This window comes from Strigops habroptila, chromosome 6, assembly GCF_004027225.2.
Source record: "Strigops habroptila isolate Jane chromosome 6, bStrHab1.2.pri, whole genome shotgun sequence".
NCBI classification, from domain to species: domain Eukaryota; kingdom Metazoa; phylum Chordata; class Aves; order Psittaciformes; family Psittacidae; genus Strigops; species Strigops habroptila.
In genome coordinates, this window is record NC_044282.2 from 51,585,271 (window position 1) to 51,608,766 (window position 23,496).

Here is a 23,496-nt window from a genome sequence, read left to right on the forward strand (position 1 = left end):
TTTTAAACATAAAACACTATAGCAACTACACTTAACAAGCAACATCACCTGCAAAACACTGCCAAGCTTATTTCTTCACACGGTTTAGATGGAATACTGTTTCCATTTTCACAGGTAGACCTTACATGTATCAGTAAACAGCATACTCTTTTCTCCTCCCTCCTTTTAACCTAATTCCCCCTGCCATACAACAGGAAACGAATTAAAAATACAATATGAAATTATCACTACCTTAATTGGACCAGCAATTTCTTCTACTTGATTAATTTGTTCTTTCATTTCTTCAAAGTTTTTTTCAGCTACCTGGAGAATATTTTTCAGTTCTTCCATTTTTCTGCTGTGTTGCTGCATGTCTTTTTTTACAGATTCCATCTTACTCTTATTTTCTTTAGCTTCATCTTCCTGTCAAAATGTATTAAATGAAGTATAAGAAAAGATGACATATTTGCAAATTACTGTACACAATTTTTATTTTATTATCACTATCAGGGTAAAAGATTACATGCAATACTCTCTAATTCTAATCAGAAAACAAGCAGCTCAATGTAGTTGTCACTAAAACCCAAAAGAACATACTGACAGATCTTGTAGGAGACCACTAAATGGCAAAAAGGGGGGAAGAGGGGGAGAAATAACCACCAAAATAAAAGAAACAAACAAACAAAAACACCCTAAAAAGCCCATAAAACCACAAAACACCCATCAGCCACAACAACAAAACCAAACCAAATCAAAAAGAAAAGGCAAGGGAATCACAGAAAAAAACTCACCAAAAATAAATTCATGCCATTAGAGAATGTTTACATTTATGGCAGTGTGTTACATTCTTCACTATTTATTCAAATAGTATGCTATTGAAAAATCTACCTTATTTGCTTATTTTGAAACCCTACCAAAATTAAAAGACATTGTTTCATATCATTACTGGACATAATTTGATAATCTTTTCTTACTAATGTACGGATGTCCACTGACTGGTGTTCTTCCATATTTTCAAGATCTGCTATTTCTGCATTTGTTGTTCGTACTTTTATCTGAAAAGAAAAAGAAACTAAATATTCTTAAGCTTATCTAAAAGGAAAGTTCCCATTTGTTCATTTAAGTCAACACAGCAAGATATTTGGCCCTTTAGTTTCATTAGTGCTCACAAAGATAGCACTCTTTCCAATTACCTATGGAATCCATTTTTATAAGATAAAACTTGTTCTGAAAGTCCCATGCATTTTAAATTATTAAGTTATTATTGTATTTGCATTCAACATGACAACTGAATATATTTATTTTTTCCTTCAAATATTTATCTTCAGCAAGTTATGTCCACATGACAGGTTTTTTGCTGTTTCTTATTTGTAATTTAATAAACATAACCTTATATACTATGTGTTAGCTTATACTGCCTATCTGCAACATCACTGGCCACCACAAATATATATCCTACCTAGAAGTACTGGAAAGCAAAGAAAGAAGACTAATAGGTGTTAAAATGGTTTATAAAGAAATTAAAATTAAGAAAACATAACAGTGAAATACTCAGCATATTAAAATGGGTTAAGAATATAAATGAAGACCATGAAGAAAAATAAGATTCTGGGAATGAAGAGGCAAGGTTCAACAGAAATAAAGAAGGGGGAAAAGCTTGGATTAAATATTGCAGCAACTTCTTATTTGTGTCAAAAGAAAGCAGTAGAAATTTGTGAGATTTAGCACAAAGGGGGGAAGACGTAGAAACAAAAAAGATACCATGCAGAATCAAAAGCATACACTGGGACTGATATAGCCTCTATCATTCTGTCCTAAGGGATGAAAGCATACTACAAAGGCAAACCATATAAAAGCAAACAAAAATAAGGATAAAGATTAAAAATTTTCATCCACTCAAAATATATTGCAGAAGTCAAGATTAAATAGAGAAAGACTAAACAATTTCTAAAAGCTGACACTGTACTTATTTTTACCTGTAGTTTTTTTTGGTGTTGTCGATGACCTTGCAGATGATCTTCATTCTGCCTAATCTCATTTTGAATGGAATATAAATGTTGCTGAGATGCAGTCAAATGCGCCTTTTTGCTTTCAATCTCTTTCTCCACGTGACTTTATTAAAAAGTAATATTGAGTTATTATATATATTACAGATATTATCACATACACACACAGAAATACACCAATAAAAATTAAATCCATGACAAGACAAAGGGTGAAAATATGCTCCTATAAAAAAAGAATAAATAAAAATGTCAAGTTTGTTATGCATTGAATGGTTTTAACTATCAGTAAAGAAACACCAAAGCAGATTGCTGCTTGATGGTCCTACTTCAACGCCTGGTGGATAAATCATTCATGTTATTTAAACCATCTGTAACCTCTGTCAGCAATTTATACAAACAGGCCATATGTCTGAACTAAGCAGTGGTGTTACTTCTAAAAGTATTACTGCATCTTCAGAGAAAACAAACGGTTTGTACTTTCCACTTCCAGTCAAAATAATTGAAATGCAAAGCAAAGCTATTTTTGATTGCTATTTATAGATGGCAAAACTTTCATAGTGTCTTTCACCCCTGCAAAAGAAAGGGGAAGCTTTACTGATATTACAGTAAAAAAAAAAAATTATCTTAATACAAGTGTTTAATCCAACTTTTGTTATAGTTGCATTAAGAGAACTGATTAAGTCTGATCCCAGAATTGGTGTTTAATAAATTGCATATACTAATCCAGAGAAATGTGTCATCGCTTTAGGGTAAGTTCTGAAGGGGGATAGGGGAACAGAAAGACATTTTTCCCTTTTTAAGTGGCCTATACCATTCCCCATAGCAACACTGGGAATGAAAGACCTATAACATTTAAGATAATCTCGGAGTGAAGTTCATTATACACTCACACAAAGAAAGTATAGTTAGCTGACATATTTAAAACTTTGGGAGTTTACAGAAATAAATTTTTGACATTCAATTCAGTCTACACTATCAGCTATTAACACTAAAATCAAAATATTTACTTAATACATCTGTAATACAATCTAAGCATCAAAATAAAAGTATCCTAATGTCACCAGTTTGCTTAGTGACAGTTCAAGTTTGTAAACTCTGAAATATATTTGGCTGTTTAAACTACCATTTTGAAAGTAATGAGAAAATAAAAACGGCAGGGGAGTGAAGTTTACCAGAGGTATCTACCGTGAGTGAAATCAAAAGCTTTAGAAAATACAGATGAAAAGTTTGAAACCAGTAGGATTACGTGTACCAACGCATTTTTGGTTTGAAAAAATCAGCCTCCTTTGCAGTAAACTACAATACCATCATTCAGGTATTTGATTAAAAAAAAAATAAAAAATAAAAAAAAAACCCATCGTTGATTCCATGCTCTTTTTCAGCAAACAAAATAAAAACAAAGGTAGCTAGATATCCTGGAGTATTCAGGACAGCAAATCCCTGCTTGCTGGGCAATATTTACATGCCACGAGTTGCAAAGTGTCTAGGTATAACTCAGGTTTGTACCAATCATAGAATCATAGAATCATAAGGGTTGGAAAGGACCTTAAGATCATCTAGTTCCAACCCCCCTGCCATGGGCAGGGACACCTTGCCCTAAACCACGTGGTCCAAGACTCTGTCCAACCTGGCCTTGAACACTGCCAGGGATGGAACATCCACAACCTCCCTGGGCAACCCATTCCAGTGCTTCACCACCCTCACTGGAAAGAACTTCTTCCTTATATCTAATCTAAACTTCCCCTGTTTAAGTTTGAACGCATTACCCCTTGTCCTACCACTACAGTCCCTAAGGAAGAGTCCCTCCCCAGCATCCTTGTAGACCCCCTTCAGATACTGGAAGGCTGCTATGAGGTCACCACGCAGCCTTCTCTTCTCCAGGCTGAACAGCCCCAACTTTCTCAGCCTGTCTTCATATGGGAGGTGCTCCAGCCCTCTTATCATCCTCGTGGCCCTCCTCTGGACTCGCTCCAACAGCTCCATGTCCTTTTTATGTTGAGGACACCAGAACTGTACACAGTACTCCAAGTGAGGTCTCACGAGAGCAGAGTAGAGGGGCAGGATCACCTCCTTCAACCGTGTTTTCCATAATTCTCAGAGAAGAAGCAAAGAATCTCAGAAAGAAATTGTAGACTAGAGAGTAGTGCACATGCAAATAGACAAATATGCAATTCCACTATATAAGTCAACAAGTGTGCTTTTCACAAATACAAAATTACAAGATGCTAACCTTATTTCTGTTTCAACATCTTTGCTTAGGAACTTAGGTCTGATGTAAGCAGAAGAGTAATACCGTCTTTCAAACACTTGATCACCTTCAGCAGTGAAAGCTTCTCTACAGTTTTTTGGGGGCCGATTAAGCTGCATTACTTCACGAGCTTTACGGCTACTCTGAAAAAGACAATGGCCTTATCATACCAATGGAAAAGCAACCGTAATTAAAGATATCAATTTAAAACTTGTCTAGAAGTTCTCACCCGGAAATAATTTCAAATCCTAATGAGAAAGAAGAAATACAGTGATCGAAGCATGTAAAAAAATCTATAATGTGAAGAACCTGCTTTTCTTAATTGACTAAGATGTTTATGTTTCTCAAAACCCACTCAGTTTAGCTGCCCATTTCTTTTATTCTATTAGAAATTTATCTACGTTGTAAGTTCTGCAGTCTAGTTCCTTATAATTCGCCATGGGTAAAAAAACCAAACTCACTAACTGAAAGGTCGCTATGCACAGCTGTATTTATGAAAAGTGAAATGCACATACAGGAAACAATTTTCCAAAGCAAGCTGTGGAGTACAAACAACATTCAATTAAAGTTTGGGGAAACATGCTGGTATAAAAGATATTGCCAGTGCCAGACTAAATAGTCACAAGTGCCTTTGTCCAAGGCAATCATGTTATCCATTCAGAAGTATTATTTCTTCCACACAATACCAATTCAACTTCTTTCAGATTCAGTTGAACTTACTCAGGTAAGGCTCAAAGACAGTAACATTATGAAAATCAGTGGTTAGGTAAAGCAGAGAGAGAAGAACAAAACTAGCATTCCTGCCATGAGAAAAGCCTAAAAAGTTCAGCTGTTATGTTTCCCATTCATTAACAGTCATGCTTGATAAACAGTCAGTCGGCTCTGCACTAGACAGAGCATAAACTGTCTCTTTTTCAGTAGGACTGTCAGAGGAAAAACTGGGACAAGTGGATTTGGAGAAAAACAAAATCCACAAAAGTAAGTATTATTAGTTCTGCTGTTTATAGAATATCCTGCTTTCTTCAAATAAAAATACACACATTGGTATCTTCAGTCGTAACAGAAAATCAAAAATCAATTAAGATCAGAAATCGTATCGTGGCAGAAAACAGCTTATTAATGTGTTTTTACGGTGATCAAAAAATAGATTCTTATCAAAATAATGTCAACTTAATTCAACATCAATTGCTAGTCACCTCACTCAAATCATACTTAGTAACTGTTTATTGCTATTCTTTTATTTTACCAGACTCTATCCATAACCATGTTTCTTTGCACTCTCTATTCTAAAATGCTTTAACACTGCAGAGTCTAAAGGCCTCTGGTTGTTGTGGTAGATGAAAAATAAGTTAGGCTGTGAATGCTCACAGGTGGCTGATAATTTCACACGAGCAGGTAGCTGTGGAAAGGGAATTTTTGAACTTTCAAACATAAGTCTACTACGGTTACAACTGGTGCCTAGCTACAAGTTGCTAGGTACAACTGGTAGGGGCTGGTTGAAACTACACGAACTGACACATCCTGAACCCACCAATTAACAGAAATGAGACAGAAATGGCAGTTAGGAGGCTGATTACACATACATGGACTAGATGGGAAACTAGACCGCTTAGTGGCCCAAAGAGGTGGTGGTGAACACACCAGGAACAAAGATAATCCTGGAAACACACAGGGAGAGGTATGTGGAGACAAATCCCAGAGAATGCCCTTGTTTGGCCAGTAATAGTCCAAACATCTATCTGTGCGCAGCTGTCTCATGACCAGCAGCGGTCTGCCTACTGGAGACAGAAGTTGAGACCTATGAAGGTAGTGTTGGGAAGGGCAGGGAAACAAGTAAAAGTGTGTGGAAACAAGGGTAAAAGCTCTAACCTTACTGATTCTTAAATAAATCCCACTATCTAAATCCACTATGGGATGCCACTTTAGTCTGTCCCACCCATGACAGAAAACAACGCTTGGATTGGGATACTGACAGTTCATTTAATCCCAAGAGGGCCTTGGAGCCTTCCAGTGGTTACATACATGTCTGTGCTCCGCACTGTAACATTCATAACTGATACAGTTGGGGTCTACTGAGCCATCAGGGCCCTTACCTCTCCTCGGGGGGGAAGTAAAAAAAAAAAAAAAAAACAACCCTTTCTCTACCTCTCTTGTCCATTACAGACACTATCAGTGAAAGTATTGAATATGCTCCACACAAAGAGAAAACACTTTTCTTTAAAGACCAATAGAGAGTATAGAGCCTTACTTTAATCAGCAGGATTGTTTCTATACCCCTCACATCGATCAAACAATTGGCAACCACTGCATGATCTATTTCCAGTGCTGTGAGAACTGATGGGAATTCTGGATGATGGACTCCTCTGAAGAAAAGGAGGAAAAAAAAACATTCATAAAGCTAACATGAGATTCTTAAAAATAAATAAAGTAAAATAATGGTTTTTTTCAATTAACAATAATGTGAACCATAAAGGCTAAGCAATAAAATTCGAAACATAAAACTTACCTGTGCCTAACATCATAAACTTTACTCTGAAATTTATTTACAATTATTTGAGGTCTAAAATCACGTGGATAATATTTTGACATCAGTTGCTGAAGAGTTTTTTCATCACTGTGATTGTCACAGCAAAATGCCTGAACTAGGCTCTTTAAACAAGATTCAACAGCCAAGGTCAGTTCAGCATCTTTTGGATGAATGAAAGCACCTAAATAAACATAAGAGACAAGGCTTTAGAAGCTGTGTTCCATAACAGATCATCCAGTAGTGCACTTTTACAACTCTAGGTTTTTATTTTGTTGCATTATGGGTTTTTTTAGGAATCTAAAATAAACCTTTCTTACAAGAATAAAAAATTAAAATTGAACAGTTAACTAAAAAACTCCACAGCAGACAATCTACCCTGAGAACAGACATATAATTTCTCTTCCTATAGACACATATATATTTGGAGGCCTACATTTTCTTCTTTGACAGGTCACTATTAAGGTACCAAGTCTACAGCAGCTCAGCAGAAGTATATCAATCAAGGCAAAGACTGCTTATCAACAATTTAATGCTTTACAGGTGAAGGCAGAGGAACACCTAAGCTGCAAGTTAAACAAACATGAAGATTTCCGTTATACCGCCTGTCTTCAGCAGTATGTGTTTGCACATTCCCATCTTGAACTGCTTCAGTACTTGGCCTTTACACTTACACCCAGAATATGCTGAAACCACTACTCCCATTCACAAACTGAAAATAGCAGTCACTGTAAGGGCTGGTCAACAAACCAATTAAACCAAACTTCCCAAGAAAATCTCAGTTGCTTCTGCCTGACTTGCTCCATCCCAAGTATCTCAAGTTTGACAAGCCCACAAGTCAGCCACTGGACATTTTGAACAGAATTTGTCCAAAAGCTGGACAGTGCTATCCACCAAGGAACAAACGGCCAAAGCACAGAGGTCTGATACTTAGAGGGTATGGGAGAGTCAGAGAGGTGCATTGAAAGTTTAACATCATAACTACATAAAACACCTTAACAAAAACAGTTGGAAAATGAGGAAAAAATAGTAGACGCTCGCTAGTTCATGTGATAAAAAGGACAGAAATGAAAGATAACGTACAGCAGTCATTCTTACCTAAAGGTCCAATAGGTTTGTGTTTAAAGCGCCCTTGCTTATAGGCTCTTTCAACTTCTTCAAGAAATGCTGGTATATGTGGTCCAAATCTTCTAAAGGTATTTGTTTTACTATCTTTCAACTCTCTCAGCTGTTTCTGCTTGGCATCCAGTGCTTGTTTCAAATCACAGCCGCCTTTCCTACGAGAATAGAATTTTTTTCAGTAGCAACAGCTTATGAAGCCTTAATTAAAAAAAAAAAAAAGTCTTATTTTTGAATACTAATAGGACAGTGTATCGAGGCCTCAACATTCCAATGTACAGCTAACTACACACGATATTTTTATGATTTAAAGAACATGAGACAAAAAAAAAAGCAAGCAAATTACTACTTTGCAACTAGTTTTACAAGACTATTTCTAACAACTTATAATAAATTTATTTTATTTCTATTTATAGACTTCAATTTTACTGTCTTCTACAAAAGGTCTTCAAGAGAACACAAAATAATTGCTGGTTACAGTAATCCATAAAAGACATTTAATCTAATGCATCAAGTGCAATAAGCAATAATTTTCAAATCTCTTAATACAATAAAACATAGAATAATCATACAATACCATGTTGGAAAGTACCTCAAGGGTCATCTGGTCCAACCTTTCTAGACAAAGCATGACTTAGACTAGATGTCCCAGCACCCTGTTCAGACTAATCTTAAAAGTATTCAATATTTGGAGTCCACCACTTCCCTGGGGAGATTTTTCCAATGGCTGCTTGTTCTAATTGTGAAAAAAGTTTCCTCTTGTGTCCAGTTGGAATCTCCCAAAGAGTAACTCATGCCCACTACCCCTCACCTTTTCCATTTGACTCCGTTTAAAAAGGGACTCTCCCTCTCTCTCTTCTTTGCAGCCACCCTTCAAATACTCAAACTGATTACAGACATCAGCACAATTCCCTCTAGCAATCACTGTTCAAGTTCAGGTTTCCAAATCAAAGCCAAAGAGTGCTTTGTTTTCCTCCCTCAGGTATGGGCTAAATTGGTATTTGAACCATTTGCTTCAAAGTCTCCATGAATTTGCCTTTAACTATAGACAAATTACCCCATAGTGTATCTATTTGTTTTTATTGTGTTCTATATCTTGTGACATCATATCAGGATGTATTAGTGTAATAAACAACATGAAAAAATATTAAATCCTAGTCTACCTATACGAGGATAAGAGAATAAGGGACAGATGGTGGGAGAAAGAAAGAAGGGCATTAAACTGACATTATGAATTTTTATTAGGCTTTAAATTAGTAATAGCTTTCAACTTTAATGACGAAACAGTTTTCTCCATTTTCCAAGTTTCTAAATTAAGTCACTGTGTGCCAAAGACAAAAGTTTAGCAAGTCCTAAGATAAACTGTGGAGGAGGAACTGAAGTCTAATACCTCAGGGAATGAGGGAATGCAGGTACTTAAGAAGGGATCTCTTATAACTTGAAACAAAGGAAAAGTTACATTCAAAAAGCATTACTTACATAAGTCTAGCATGTTCTTCCTTACACTTATATATAGCCTGCTGAAACTGATCCATCTGTTGACCAATCATTATTTCTTCATCATGGAATGCCTTTAACTGTTCCCTTAAGCGTGTGATTTTCCTTTGTCTTTCCAATTTTTTAGGCTCTGAAATGTGATTAGCACTAGGAAAGATCATGCGACAATATTTTAAAACCACACTGATGATTTATAAGTACATGATTTCTTTTAATTTGTAAGTACAAAACTCCCCCTTGTTACATTCTATTACATTTAATTTAAGATAGATTTGGTTTGCAACAGCATGGAACCTAGAAAACGTACATTCTCACCAACAAAAAATGTTTTTTTCCCACCCAATTACTTCATCACTTTCTAGTAAAAATCCTGGAATGCAAAGAAGCAGGATCAGAAACATTTAAATGTTTAACTGGACCCACCTTAAGTTTAAACAAATATTTTCTGTGACTGCAGACTTTCTCATTAATTAGAAGAGCTCACTCCCTGCATACCTATACCTTAATAAACATACACTGTGATCACCGTATCTGTATTTACCTGCTTTTCAGTTCTGCAATTCGTTTACGTAACTGTTCATCATCTTTTTCCAGACGTTTCAACTCAGTTTTGAAACGATTATAAACTACCTATGAAGGAAATAGGATACAGTAGTTTAATGAATAGCAGCAAGAAATAATTTCAAAAGTAACTATGGTTTTGAGTAAATAAACACTGAACTGCATCAGAACAGACAACCATAACTTGAATTTCAAGAATGTGAAAAAGGAATAACACAGTTAACTTGAATCATATTTATTTTGACCTAAGCTTAAAACTGCTTAACACCTGTGTAAAGATATAAACCCCATGTGCTTTAACTACTTGCAATGCAGGCAGGATACCGCACCTATTTTGAACTGCACTAAGCCTAAACACAGATGGAGAACTACATACAGATAGAGCATGGACAAGATTAAAACCTTGAAGTGGTATGAACTTTGAAAGTTCTTTTTGCCTACCTCAGTTTCATTGACTGCTTTTCTTCTTGCCTGCACATCAGCCTTCAAAGAAGTACACTGAGGATGCAGGGCTTGTGCTTCTTCATTTATCCTTATTAACTTGTCTTGTATTGCGTTATACTTTTCTTCTGCTTCGTTCACTTTTACCTTTGGTGCAATAAGAGAATGACAGACAAGTAGTAATGAGGCAAAATTTTCTTCAAAACTTCTTAATGCTACAGAAGAAGTATCACTCAAAAGAATCCGTGTGACGTCTCATTTGCTCTTGTTTTTTTTTTTTGGTAAAATATAATAAGGCAAGTCATTGCCACTGTGGGTATGCTGTGATGAACACTCACAAAGGAACATTCTCAGAAAACCAACAGGGTACCAAATCTGTGAAGAAAAGAGCGATCTTCTTTTCTAATTCATGGTCCTGAGTCAAACAAGACTCAATGCAATAAGGTCAAGGACCATGACACAGAAAGAAGTGAAACCAGTATCTGGACAATGTTCCTTCAATACTACATAGACATGTTTGGCCATAAAGTAAAAATACCTTAATAGTAAAAAAAAAAAAAAAAAAAAAAAATTCTATCTTTTTTTTAATATTAAAAAAAAAAAAAAAAAACCAAAAAACAATGAAAAATGAGTGCCAACTCAGAAAAAATATAAATCAAATGCGAATCTGACTGTTGGGCAAAAGTATTCTTTCTTGCTACCTACAGAAGTCTTAAGTAACATCCAAAGAGTCTATTAAATTTCCAATTGTCTCCTGAAATCAGGCACTGATCTTTTCTACAGGCAATGATACCCAAGAAAACCTACATGACAGATCTCTGAAAGACACTCCAACATTACAGAAATAGGCATCAAGTAAGTACTCTCAACAGTAAAAGTGGAATTACTAGATTAATTTCACTGGTATATGCAATGCTAAGTCATCCCAAACCCCCAGTCAAAATAATATAGCCCTTACCTGAAACAAAAGTATCAGCATGAAAACCATACACACATACCCCACTAAACAACAGAAAACAAAATGTCCTAATTTTATTATCCAGTGAAATGTGGAAAGTGAATATTACTGTTAAGTTTTAGATGGCTAAAAAACTGTATTCATGGGAATGCTCTTAGCTGCTTGTGGAAAGCTAAGATGGCCAGTTTCAATAGCTTACAAACTAAAGGACAATCATAGTCTAATTATTTTTATTCTTGAGTCAAGGAGCCAAAACTAGAGTGACGTATGGTTTAAACCATGTATGTACTTGGCATTCTTCTAGCTTCTGAACAAACTTCTCCGTATTTCCTTCTTCAGCTGTGATGAATTCTCTGATTGGCTGAATTTCTTTTTCCATCTCACCCACCTAAATGGAAGCATGGATTAGGATCTATTAGAACATCCACAGCAGAGTAGGAATAATTGAAAGTACGTTTCATATGAGGAAACATATTTGAACAAGATATTTACCACTGCCCATGCCATTTTATGTTTTAAATCTTCAAGATGATTTCGCATATCATTCACAAACCCAATGCTTTTGTAATGTTCCTTTTTTTCACAATAAAGCTGCTTAAGTTCTTGAAGACGCTTAAAAAAAATAAAAAGAGAGGTTCAATATGAAACATTGGAAAGACTTCATTTTTTTTTTAATTCCATGTCTCTGATACCTAACCAAATCAAAACAATGAAGTTTAACTCCTATAGTTATTTCCATGCTCAGATCTGTACTAATAATTATTTTAACTTTACGTACCTCTACACCTTGTTCTATCTGAATACATGTATTTTCTTTAGTTTTCATAATAGATGAATAATCTTCTTTCATTTGTTCCAACTGAGTTGCCTTCATAAAAAACTTAGAAGAAATAAAAAGATGCAGATGTCAGATACAGCAGCTTAGCTAAGTGAACTCTGAATAATTACCAAAGACAGACCACTCATCCCAACCTCTACATATGCTGAATGATTCCCAAAGTAAAACAACTGGTGAGGTATTTCTGAATAATGAACTAACTCAGCAGTGTCCTAAGATTTTTTTTAAATTTACTGATGTCTTTGTAGAAAAGAAACTTAAAAAAAAATTGGTTTTGCAAGTGGATGACTGCTACAGCCAGACAGTGTACTGGGTCTGGCTGGGATGGAGTTAAGTTTCTTCACAGCAACTGTTACGTTGCTGTGTTTTAGATGTGTGACCAAAACAATGCTGGTAACACTGCCCTCCTAGTGAAGACAGTGGCAGGTTGTGCAAGAGGTTGGGAGGGGATACAACCAGGCAGATGACCTCCAACTAACCAAAGAGATATACAATCCCATAAAACATCACTGTCGTGGTTTAATCCCAACCACTCTCTCAGTCCCCCCCAGTGGGATGGGGAAGAGAACTGCAAGGGTGAAAGTACGAAAATCTATGTTGAGATAAAAACATTTTAATAAAGCAAAAGTTGTGCACACAAGCAAAGCCAAACGAGGAATTTGTTCACCTCCTCCCATCAGCAGGCAGGTCTCCAGCCATCTCCAGGACAGCAGGGCTTCGTCACGCATAACAGTGACTTGGGAAGACAAACGTCATCACTCTGAAAATTTCCCTTTTCTTTCTTCCCCCATCTTTGAATGTTTTCAACACAAACCCAAAACATAGCCCCTTACCATGTGAAGAAAGTTAACATGGTGAAGAAAGTTAACTCTATCCCAGCCAAAATCAGCATAATCAGGCTTAGTAATAAAAAGGGAGAGGAGAGGATTTAGGGGGAAGACATTTCTGGCTCCAGAACTGGCTGGGCATCAGTCTACCCACGGGAGGTGGTGAGTGATTGCCTTTGGAGCTCTTGTTTTGTTCTGCCTTTTTCTCTCCTCTTTCACCTTTTCTTTCATTTTTTAGACAATTTTTATCTCAACCCACAAATCTTCTGCCTTTACTCTTCCTTTCCTTTTCCCCCATCGCAAGCAGCAGGCAGCAGGCAAGGGAAGTGACTGAGTAGCTGCGTGGTGCTTAGCTGCTTACCCAAGTTAACCCACAACAGATCATTAAAATTAAGAATTCTGATTTCTTTTTTTTCTCTCTAAATGCCACCTCTAAAAATTTGAAATCAGTATTTTAATGTTTAATCAAAATGGTTATTTTTCTTACCTTGTATTTGTCACCTTCATTTTTAGACTGTAAAAAATGCTTACTCATTTCTTGGGTTAAAACAGACACAGGATTATCTACCTGTAAAAATAAATTACTTTCATTTTATTTTAAGTAAAAAAGTTTCCATCAAGTATAAATTAGAACCACAACAAGGACAACTAAGGAACTGTTTCCAGGAGGATAACTGATTTGTAGAATGACAGTGCCTCTTTTTCCATTCAATAACACCAGCACTAGAAATTTTGTCCAATGATCAAAGTATTGCATTACATGCAATGAATCGTCCTATGTATTGTTACAGAAGTTGCCACAACACAAAAATCAATACATTCTAACAGAACTCTGTATTATTTGAAAGGCTGAGTATGTTGAATATTTTCCACTTCATGTGCACTACCCAATCTTTCCTTCATCACTTAAGCAGCAAAAACACACTCAAATTTCTGCAACAGCAAAACCTGAAGCAATGAGCAGGAAAAAAAACCCCAAAGCTCCAGGCATGAAAGAAACCTAAATATGCTAAAACTTTCATTAACAGCATACATGACTCACAATTCACAGACGATATAAAATATTTATCTGTCTCAGAATATTATTCTGCATTGCATGAGGTTGAAATTTCAGTTTTCTTTTGCCATTGCATTTGATGAAAGAAAATGGAAAAGGTGAACCTCCATTTAATGAAATGGAACACTGCTTTTTAATTGAATTATAACATCACGTGCTGATGTCTTAAACCGCACAGAACTTAAACACTATAACAATTACCTGTATATTAAAGTGATCCAGTATTCCTATGAGTTCCTCTTTCTTTGATGAAATTAAGGTCCCTAATGGTAAAAAAAAAAGGAAAAAATACTAATAGATCCAAAGTAGAGAGATGTATAATTCCCTAGCCTCTTGTTTAATCTAGGGGTTCTTAGTAAATGTAAAAAATTAGATTAGTATTTTTTGTAATTTGTAAGTTTCTCCTAAATGAGAAACACTGTTTGGCTTGGGTTTTATTTTTTCCAGTATATTTTCATTCGTACAGAAAGTCCTTCCTCATAAATCCTCTGTGGCAGAATTTAAGCCAGCAAGTTCAACAAAAACCCAAAAAGGCTAAAACGTTCAGCCTCATCACACAAGCATTTTGATAAAGACAAATAATGTATGACTTCACATCATGCAAAACTTGACACAACTGCTTTTGACATGCAAAAATATTCTTAGTCTAAAGTAAACACACACACAAAAAAAAAAAATAAGACAACTTCATCATCATCCTTCAATGATGAATAAAATGAGAAACACCATCCTTTAGAGGGGAGATTTAGATTAGACTTTAGGAAGAAGTTCTTCACAAGTGAGCCACTGGCACAGGTTGCCCAGAGGAGCTGTGGCTGCCCCATCCCCGGCAGTGTTCAAGGCCAGGTTGGGCAGGGCCTTGAGCAACCTGGTCTAGAGGAAGGTGTCCCTGTCCATGGCAGGGGGGTTGGAACTAGATGAGCTTTAAGGTCCCTTCCAGCCCAAATCATTCTGTGATTCTGTGCTTTACTAACATCAAGGCATTCAAAGCAATGAAAACTTTCAAAGACCTTCCAAGACTGAGAACAAAACAAACCACCACCAACCAGATTTGCTTTTCAGTCTGTAACTTCTGCTTCCATCCAGATTAATGTGCTGATTCACAATAATAGAGCTACCATACGCTTCTGGTTTAAATGCATCTCTACCTTGGTTTCGCAAGGTTATGGAAATATCTGCAGAACTAAAAAAAAAAAAAGAAAAAATTTATAAAAGAGAACTGAAATTTGTTCCAAACTTTAAAAAAAAAAAAAAAAAAAAAAAGAAAAAGCAACTTCAGAACATTCTAATTTTCCACAAAAATTGTCCTGTCTTACACAGGTCACAGCAGGAAGTCAGTCATAGGACCAATCAGAACAAGACATATTTATGTTGTTTGAGCCAAATCAGCATCAAATACACATGGCCAGAAAGTCTGCCTCACACTGACCTCTTTGCACCTTCTATGCTTCAAATAAATTATGACCCAAAAGCTAACAGTTGCAAGAGGAGATTTCCCCTGCCTTCCCTTCTCACCTGAGTGCCCCTATCTCTAGGTTGCAGAATCAAGTTGCATTTTCATAGTTCTCCTGTCCCGAACCTGGCTTCCAGTAGAAATAGTTGCTTTGCTTCTACAGCCATCTCTAACCAAAGTAATCTATAGCTGAATGCTTAAGCGTTCTTTTACAAAAGATGAGATGTGGTTTCAGTTCTGAATTCATATTTTCTGCTTCTCAAGTGAATGCTGAAGCATTAAGCTATTACACACTGCCAACAATTTTACTCCAGCACCTCTGAAAGGAAAAGCCTGGGGCTTTTAGTTACAGCTTCATGTAAACGTAAACTTTTAAACCTCCTCTCCTATCTTTTTATTGATTACCCTAAACTTGTTATCCACTCTTGCAGCAAACATGAATCCACTTTATGAACGTTTAATAATCCACCTGTATGTCAAGGTCTTTATATTGTATATTCAGGCATATCACCAGAAAGAAAGAAAAAGAATTATCCTCACTCTTTGCATGACAATGATAACTAGTTTCTGTAGAATTTTTTGCAATCAACTCAATTGTTCTGTAGGATACTCAAGTGCCTAGTGGAACTAATACACAAGGACTGGGCAACATGCAGGACATATCACTGTTAGTTAGTTCACAGACAGTGGTATACTACTGGTAAATTACTGCTAAAATTTCTAATCTGTTTTTGTAGGTTTGGGGATTATTATTTTTTTTTGTTTACATATGATCTCCTCAGTGCTCTGCTTTTCATTCAAATCTGGTAGATCCAGCAGGACAACAGAGAAAACAAACGAAAACAGAAAACTGATTAGCTAACCTGAATCACAATCACTGTAACATGTTCAACCTTAAAAATAGAACAGTTTTACTTACGTCTCCCCATCTCGAACAAACATTTTTAATGAGGAACCTCTGTTAGTTGCAGTGGCTTTTCCACCAAGTCCAACAATAAGAGCAGTTAATACAGAACTTTTTCCACCTGTAAAACAAGCATTGTATTTTTTTAAAGGAGTTCTTGTAACTCTTTATCCAGTTCACCCATATTACAGATTTTTGACTGCTTATGTATTTATGCACTAAAAGTACAAATTCTGTCCTTATTGAACAAACATGTAAAATAGTGATAATGCTATAAAAATATCTGCCATTTCCAAGGCTCCTCCTAAAAAAAAAAAAAAAAAAAAAAAAATACAAAGAAGAAGAAAAAATAAAGAAAAAAATTAAACATTTTTGTTACTTCTATTTAGCAATTTGCATTCAACAAGATGTCCTATCTCAGCAGGAAAGAATCTCCCCTCACCCCTTCCTTCTTTCCCAGCTCAATTTCACTCCCAACTTTTCTACCTCCCCTACAGCAGCACAGGAAGGGGGAGAATGGGGTTTGTGGTCAGGTCATCACATGTTGTCTCTGCCGCTCCTTCCTCCTCAGGGGAGGACCCCTCACACTCTTCCCTTGCTCCAGCATGGGGGTCCCTCCCATAGGAGACAGTCCTCCATGAACTTCTCCTAAGTGAGTCCTTCCCATAGGCTGCAGTTCTTCATGAACTGCTCCAGCGTGGGTCCCCTCCAAGAGCGCAGTCCTTCAGCAATGGACTGCTCCAATGTGGGTCCCTTCCATGGGTGCAGTCCTTCAGGAACAGACTGCTCCAGCACGGGTCCCTCACAGGGTCACAAGTCCTGTCAGCAAACCTGCTGCAGCATGGGCTCCTCTCTCCACAGGGCCACAGGCCCTGCCAGGAGCCTGCTCCAGCACCAGCTTCCCACAGGGTTACAGGGTGCTTCAGGCATCCCCCTGCTCCAGCGTGGGGTCCTCCATGGGCTACAGGTGGAGATCTGCTTCACTGTGGACATCCATGGACTGCAGGGGAACAGTCTGCCTCACCATGGTCTGCACCATGGGCTGCAGACAATCTCTGCTCTGGCGCCTGAAACACCTCCTCCCCTCCTGCTTCACTGGCCTGGGTGTCTGCAGGGCTGTTTCTCTCACACATTCTCACTCCTCGATCCTGCTGCAATTGCTGTTGCACAATAACTTTTTCCCCTTCTTAAATACATTGTCCCAGAGATGCTACCACCTTCACTGATGGGCTTGGACTTGGACACATGCACATATAAGTACACTTAGTTTAAATATAAAATTTATGTATGATTTAGCTATGAAAAGATTTATATTCACAGCATCTTTTGCAAATCTCCAAATTTAAGAGCTAACCTTTTCACCAGCCTTGAACTACTAGGATAGACTCGTGTGGTTCCAAAGTCCAGAAGTGAATCCATCTCCATTAATAAAAGATGGCCAGCAATTCTTTTTCAAATAAAAATTACACCTTCTAAATTATTAACGCAAGGGTTCTTTGGCAAATAAATTATGCAATTAATACTTACTTCCATTGTTTCCAACAACAAAATTGAGATTTGATCCAAACTGAAAAGGCCCCAACATTGAATGGCACATGAAGTTCTTCAGCTGGATACTTTCAATTATCCCAACTTCCCCTTCAGTCTGAAGATTAACAATTAAAACTGATGTTACGCATACATTTTAATGATACAGTTAATCTATTTTAAATATAATGAGAATTCAAATGACTGAATGATATAAAACATCAATGGTTACAAGCTATGAGGAAATCAGAAAGGTTTCATGACACTATAAACTTGCTTGCTACACAGCAGTTATGCAATAAGAGGAACAGTTACCAAAGCTGATCGCTCACCCGTAGTAACATTGCTCTCCCCATAACTAACTTATAATTAATACAACATAAACGATCATAGATGCTACAGTTATCAGAGAAGTAATAAAGAGAATCATAGAGAGACTGTTTTGTTACTTGAATAATACTATTTGTCAGAATTCTTAGTATGGCCTAGAACAAGGGAAATTAAATTAAACCAGGAAGGCAAAAATGAAACAAAGTGGGACAGCCCACTGTTCAACTGGTGAAGTATTGTTTTGACAGGAAACTCTTTTTATCACTGGTGCTTCAGAAAAGCAGTATTTTCTAAGAAAGCAGAGTCCTCGGGAAAAATAAACAAACAATGGCACGGAACAGCTGCTCTTCAAGAAAACGAAGTGAGTAATGATACTTCTGTGTACCAAAAAGCAACCAAGATGTCTTACAGAATAGACTACCTCAGCTGGAAGGGATCTACAACAATCGCCTAATCTGACTGCCTGACCACTCCAGGGCTAACCAAAAGTTAAGGAATATTAAGGGCATTGTTAAAATACCTCTTAAACACTGGGGAATCAATCACCTCTCTAGCAAGCCTGTTCCAGTGTTTACCATGCCCTCAGTGAAGAACTGCTTCCTAATGTCCAGTCTAAATACACAAGACATTGTATGCAAATACATGTATTTGCCATCTCAGAAATTATTTTTTTAAAAATCCTACATCAAATTAGAATTCAACTATTACAGAAAAGCAGAAATAAATAGTATTCCTGTTTTCAAGTTTCATTTCCATGAAAATAAGTATTTCAAACATTAGAATTTTTTTAGACATTTGAAAGTGTCAGCTATGGAAAACAAGTATTTGGTACTTCTTTTACTAAATGATTTGGTTTCTAAATATTTTCTCTGCTGTTACTACAACCATAAACCAAATATACCACATTTCTATCAAACAAAATCCATTTCCTTTATTTGGTTTTTTGACAACTTCCACAGAGTTCATTCTATAAAACCAGAATATTGTTGTTTTATGATTGACTGTTATAACTAGATGACCCAAAACAAATAAGATAACTTATGAACTTATGCAGAAGTCCTCATCAGCACTGGTTCCACCTAAGTCTACACAAAAGACATTTATTTCAACATCACCCGAAGGCACAGAACTTTTCTATATCAACTTTCTCTTGCATCTTTCCCCTCGTGGCTTTTTAAACAACTTACCGACAGTGAAGAGAAACTATCAGCTGATGACTGCGAATTTTCCTCTTCATTAGATTCATCGCTGTGATCATCTGTGTATTCTTGTCTCAGCCTTTTCTGGGATCCAGGCTTTGAAATACTTTCTTCCTTTCTCTTACCCATGAGTACTAAAAAATGAAAGTAATGAAATATTGTAGCTTTCAGTCTCCTAGAGGAAAACATACCTACAGATCATAGCATAGACATACTAATTTATTTAGTTTAGTAAAAGAAATATTACAATCATAGCACACACTGCAACAAATACTTTTTCAGAACAAAAATTTCAGTGAATTTAAGCCTAAGCTTACTATGAAGTTGTATTAGAACAAAAGAAACACAACTTCATTATTCTAATCAAGCTGAATTTGTTTGTTGATTAACAACAAAATCAACCTTGATTTCGTTTTCCTTGGTACATTAAACTTTGGGATATTTGCTAGAATTGGTTTTGGTTAGTTATGGAGTTGAAGATTAAGTTGTAAAAAGTACATAGGTGCCATAGTATGATCAGTAGCATCAGTGTAGGTTTGATTAAAGTGAGCTGTGCAGCCAGAAAGAAAGTGTATTAACATATGCAGTTGACAAATGCCTAGAAACTTAATACAGAAAACACATAAAAGTTGAATAAAGGAAAATTTTGAGTCATAGCATTGGTCCTGTGATGATTTTTTTTAAAAATGGGGTAGAGTGCAGGAAAGAATGACCAGCACAAGGCACTGCATGTCCAAAGTTGACACCATGCGTCACAGTTTGAGACCAAATTGACTGTGTGAGACTAAACACACGGGCAGCTTGGACAGCAGAACATTTTAGTCACCGATACATATAATGATAATGAGCGATCACTTCCTTGTCCCATAGGACAGATGGGACAAACCAGGCAGGTCAGCCTAACAGTTCCTGATAGATCTCCTGTGTGCTGGAGGTAAGATGGCACAGTCCGCGAGGAAGCTGGGTGGATCAGCACAGCGGTTCCAGCTGTGCAGTGCACAGCTCAGGACCCCATGAGGCCTCCTCATTAAAGCACTAAGGCCCTCCCAGAGCTTCTCTTTGGGTCTTGCTCCACATTCGCTCTTTAAATATTTTCAGATTAATAACTTGGAGAATGTACAGAGAAGTCAACAAAATAAACACTATTAAACTATAAATCTTATGACTAAAGTTGTAGTTTAAAATAGTGTTGCAATGGAGAGGAGCAGTCTTTCCTCCCTCTGCCTCCTCTATTTCTGTCTCATCTCCCTGAGTTCAAGCAGCTCTTTACACAGCAGAATAATAACCTATCTCAGGGCACTAATTCTACTAAAAATTAATGCAGGAAAAAATTTTTTTCTTTTTAAATTACATAAGTTGCCCAACCATTTCACCATGCAGATCTGTACATTGAGATCAATGAGCAGAAAGAGATGCTTCTTTGAGTTGCTTCTTTTACTTGTGTCAGATTAGTGTTCTCATCAGATAGCTTGAACTACCATGTACCAGAGACAATAGCACTTATTATATGAAACACTACAAACATCAAAATCTGTCACATCATTACAAAGAGTATTTAATTTCTATTCCAGGTATTCACTATTTTATAAAATACAGTGTCTAATAATTCCATGAATTTTGACACAGCATCTAACTTACAAAGAAAAAAAATAATATGCATCTCTTCCCCGTAAGTGCAATAAACAAAATTCAAAGCAAATGCAGAAATGCAATAATCTTCCCATCTGACATTCTTGTAATAGTTTTGTATGGCAGGGATTTTGGATCAAGTACTGGATTATTATTATGTTCAGTAAATATTTACAGGGAATCTGTCATTTCCATTTTATGTTACATAGTTTAATACCACACACAGAAATCAAGGAGGAAATACACTTCATGATTCAGCTTACGTAACTTTTGCTATGCTACTTTCGGTTTCCTCCACAAACAAACATGTCTTCATGCTTAAGTACTCAGACCAGAGTCACTTCTACTTGGAATTTATCCATCACCTTAATATGAAGGCAAGCATTCATTCAATCTGCTGTTCCATTAAAATGCCTCTCTAGAAAGAAGGGAAAACACAAAGTTTAAATGTTGTAATTATTAATGTGGGAACCAAAGATCAGGGCTATGAGTTCTATCACAATACCATTGGGACATTTGAAAAAACAGAACATAAGAGTGCAAAACAGAACAAAATAACCTAGAAGAGAACTCACTCATGTAATCTAAGCATGACGAAGGCAAAAGGCAGGACAGTCTGCGCTGTGGAACTCTTGAAGAGCTAGTACTGCAAATAAAACTTAACTGGAATTGCAAGCAAACACTACTGAAGTCGCCTTGGAAATTATTATGGCAAGTGCCAGTGGTTGAAATAGCTACAATGAGAACAGGAATAAAACCTGGACCTACAAATTAGGAACAAATAAGGGCCAGGCAGACCCAATTATAAAAACATCATAGGTTTATTACAAATTACTAGAAGTAATAGTTACACACTTAATGAGAGCACAAAAGGAAAACTCAATACCCAAACATGCTGTATAAGACTATTAGAACTATTACATGTTGTAGTAGAAAAGTAATTGCCCTGTTAACATCAAAGTATAGGAAAACAGGGGCTGCATGCACTGGAAGCGACATGAAATGCTTCCCAAACATGTTCCAACTTAACCAAGGGCACCTCTTTCTGCAGTTTCCATTGTGGTGTGCTTCTACAACTGTTTTCTCCTTTCCCTACCTGGCTGGTCACAGATGGCCTCATCCAGAGCAGACACAACCAACCTACGGCCACCAAAGCCACTCCACTGGCTTTCTAGCAGCCTTGTGCTGGCCTGGTGTTAGGGAGGAAGCAGCTGGCACTCAAAACATTCACTTTAACCACTCTGCACGCAGCTACAACCCAGACTGCCTTTTTTCCAGTTAGCAAACAGAGATAGGTAGAAGACATCAGAGCAGACCTATGGCAGGATGAATGGAAGATAGGGGAGGAAGCACAGGGTGGGAGGAAGAAAAGAGCTGTGGTCTTCTGCTGAGTTGTAGCACACTGTGTTTGTTCAAACAGGCACAAAGTGACAAGCAAGTGAGAAATTAACTCTAGAGTTTATAATAAGGAAGGAAGGGAACTCAAAAGGCACATGTCTCAGAGGACTGAAGTGAGAAGCCTAGCTTCATACGCAGCAGTGGAGTGCTGTGTTTTTAGGGGCTATCTGAGACAGAGGTCCCAAGTTAGACTACGTGACTCTGACATTCATGACTCCTCTTTGAATACATCTGGAGCCAATGCACAGAAAGTCTGTACCATCCCACCCAGACAACTGGAAAACCGCTGTCTGACAAACAACAGCGCAGAAGGCAGCTCCACCTCCTCTTGTAGGAAGGCACAAAGGAAAGAGGGGGCAGAAATTCCCCTCCACTCGTACCTCCAATCCCTCGGTTATTTGTTGCTTGGCCCCACAATTTCTCCATACGACCTGAAATGACCCAGTGACACCGGTGCCTCCGCGGATGGAAAGCCTGGGCGGCAGCCGCTCCTCGGTCCTTACCCGCTCCCCGCCCCCGATCTCCACAGCACCGGCTACCACCGGGCAAAGCCGGGCAGCCGGCGGTGAGCCCTCACCCCGGGCAGGGCAGCCATGCGGGACAGCGGGTGGCAAAAGCCCGCTCTGGCTGCTAATGTGCCCCCACAAAAACACCAGCGAAAGCGGGGGGATGCAGGCACCGCCACTGCCCTACGACCAGCCAACTGATCTCCCTCCCAGCCGTCCCCTGCTCCCAGGGAGAAGCGGCGCGCCTGGCACCGGCCGCCAGGCCCCGCAGCCCGCCCAGGCCGCCCGCCCTTCACCCTACCTCTCCTCAGCGCCGTTGCAGATGGGGCCGTTGCAACCGCCGCCGCCGGCTCAGGCCCCGAGCCCCGCACAGCGGTGAGGGGCGGACCCGGACAGAGCGCAGCACAGAGAACTACCCGCCTGCGACGGAAGAGCCACTGCCAGCGCGGGCGCGGCGCCTGCGCGCTCCCGCCCCGAGCGGGCCGTTCCCGCGCG

The 23,496-nt window shown here is 37.9% G+C and overlaps 1 protein-coding gene across 6 annotated transcripts in view; it reads right to left on the reverse strand.

Annotated features, from left to right (window-relative positions):
- The window catches only part of SMC6 (structural maintenance of chromosomes 6), a 34,935-nt gene extending 11,483 nt beyond the window's left edge, over positions 1–23,452 (reverse strand). For 3 of the 6 annotated variants that reach the window (XR_003992087.2, XM_030491054.2, XM_030491059.2), the window contains exons 1-20: positions 23,303–23,452; positions 19,457–21,515; positions 17,940–18,057; positions 16,428–16,533; positions 15,102–15,238; positions 14,257–14,318; positions 13,486–13,566; positions 12,112–12,213; positions 11,826–11,945; positions 11,623–11,721; positions 10,376–10,522; positions 9,915–10,003; positions 9,356–9,520; positions 7,856–8,034; positions 6,740–6,941; positions 6,482–6,596; positions 4,216–4,376; positions 1,956–2,091; positions 954–1,034; positions 232–402 (exon numbers count right to left, since the gene is read on the reverse strand). Coding sequence is in view for 5 of the 6 variants with exons in the window: in XM_030491054.2 (XP_030346914.1) it covers positions 232–402; positions 954–1,034; positions 1,956–2,091; positions 4,216–4,376; positions 6,482–6,596; positions 6,740–6,941; positions 7,856–8,034; positions 9,356–9,520; positions 9,915–10,003; positions 10,376–10,522; positions 11,623–11,721; positions 11,826–11,945; positions 12,112–12,213; positions 13,486–13,566; positions 14,257–14,318; positions 15,102–15,238; positions 16,428–16,533; positions 17,940–18,057; positions 19,457–19,657 (2,472 nt within the window). In the remaining variant the exon portion in view is untranslated. Of the gene's footprint in view, positions 1–231; positions 403–953; positions 1,035–1,955; positions 2,092–4,215; positions 4,377–6,481; positions 6,597–6,739; positions 6,942–7,855; positions 8,035–9,355; positions 9,521–9,914; positions 10,004–10,375; positions 10,523–11,622; positions 11,722–11,825; positions 11,946–12,111; positions 12,214–13,485; positions 13,567–14,256; positions 14,319–15,101; positions 15,239–16,427; positions 16,534–17,939; positions 18,058–19,456; positions 23,156–23,302 lie in introns of those variants that run through there. The other 3 variants (XM_030491055.2, XM_030491057.2, XM_030491058.1) reach the window with 3 other exon arrangements.
- Positions 23,453–23,496: the final 44 nt, after the last annotated feature.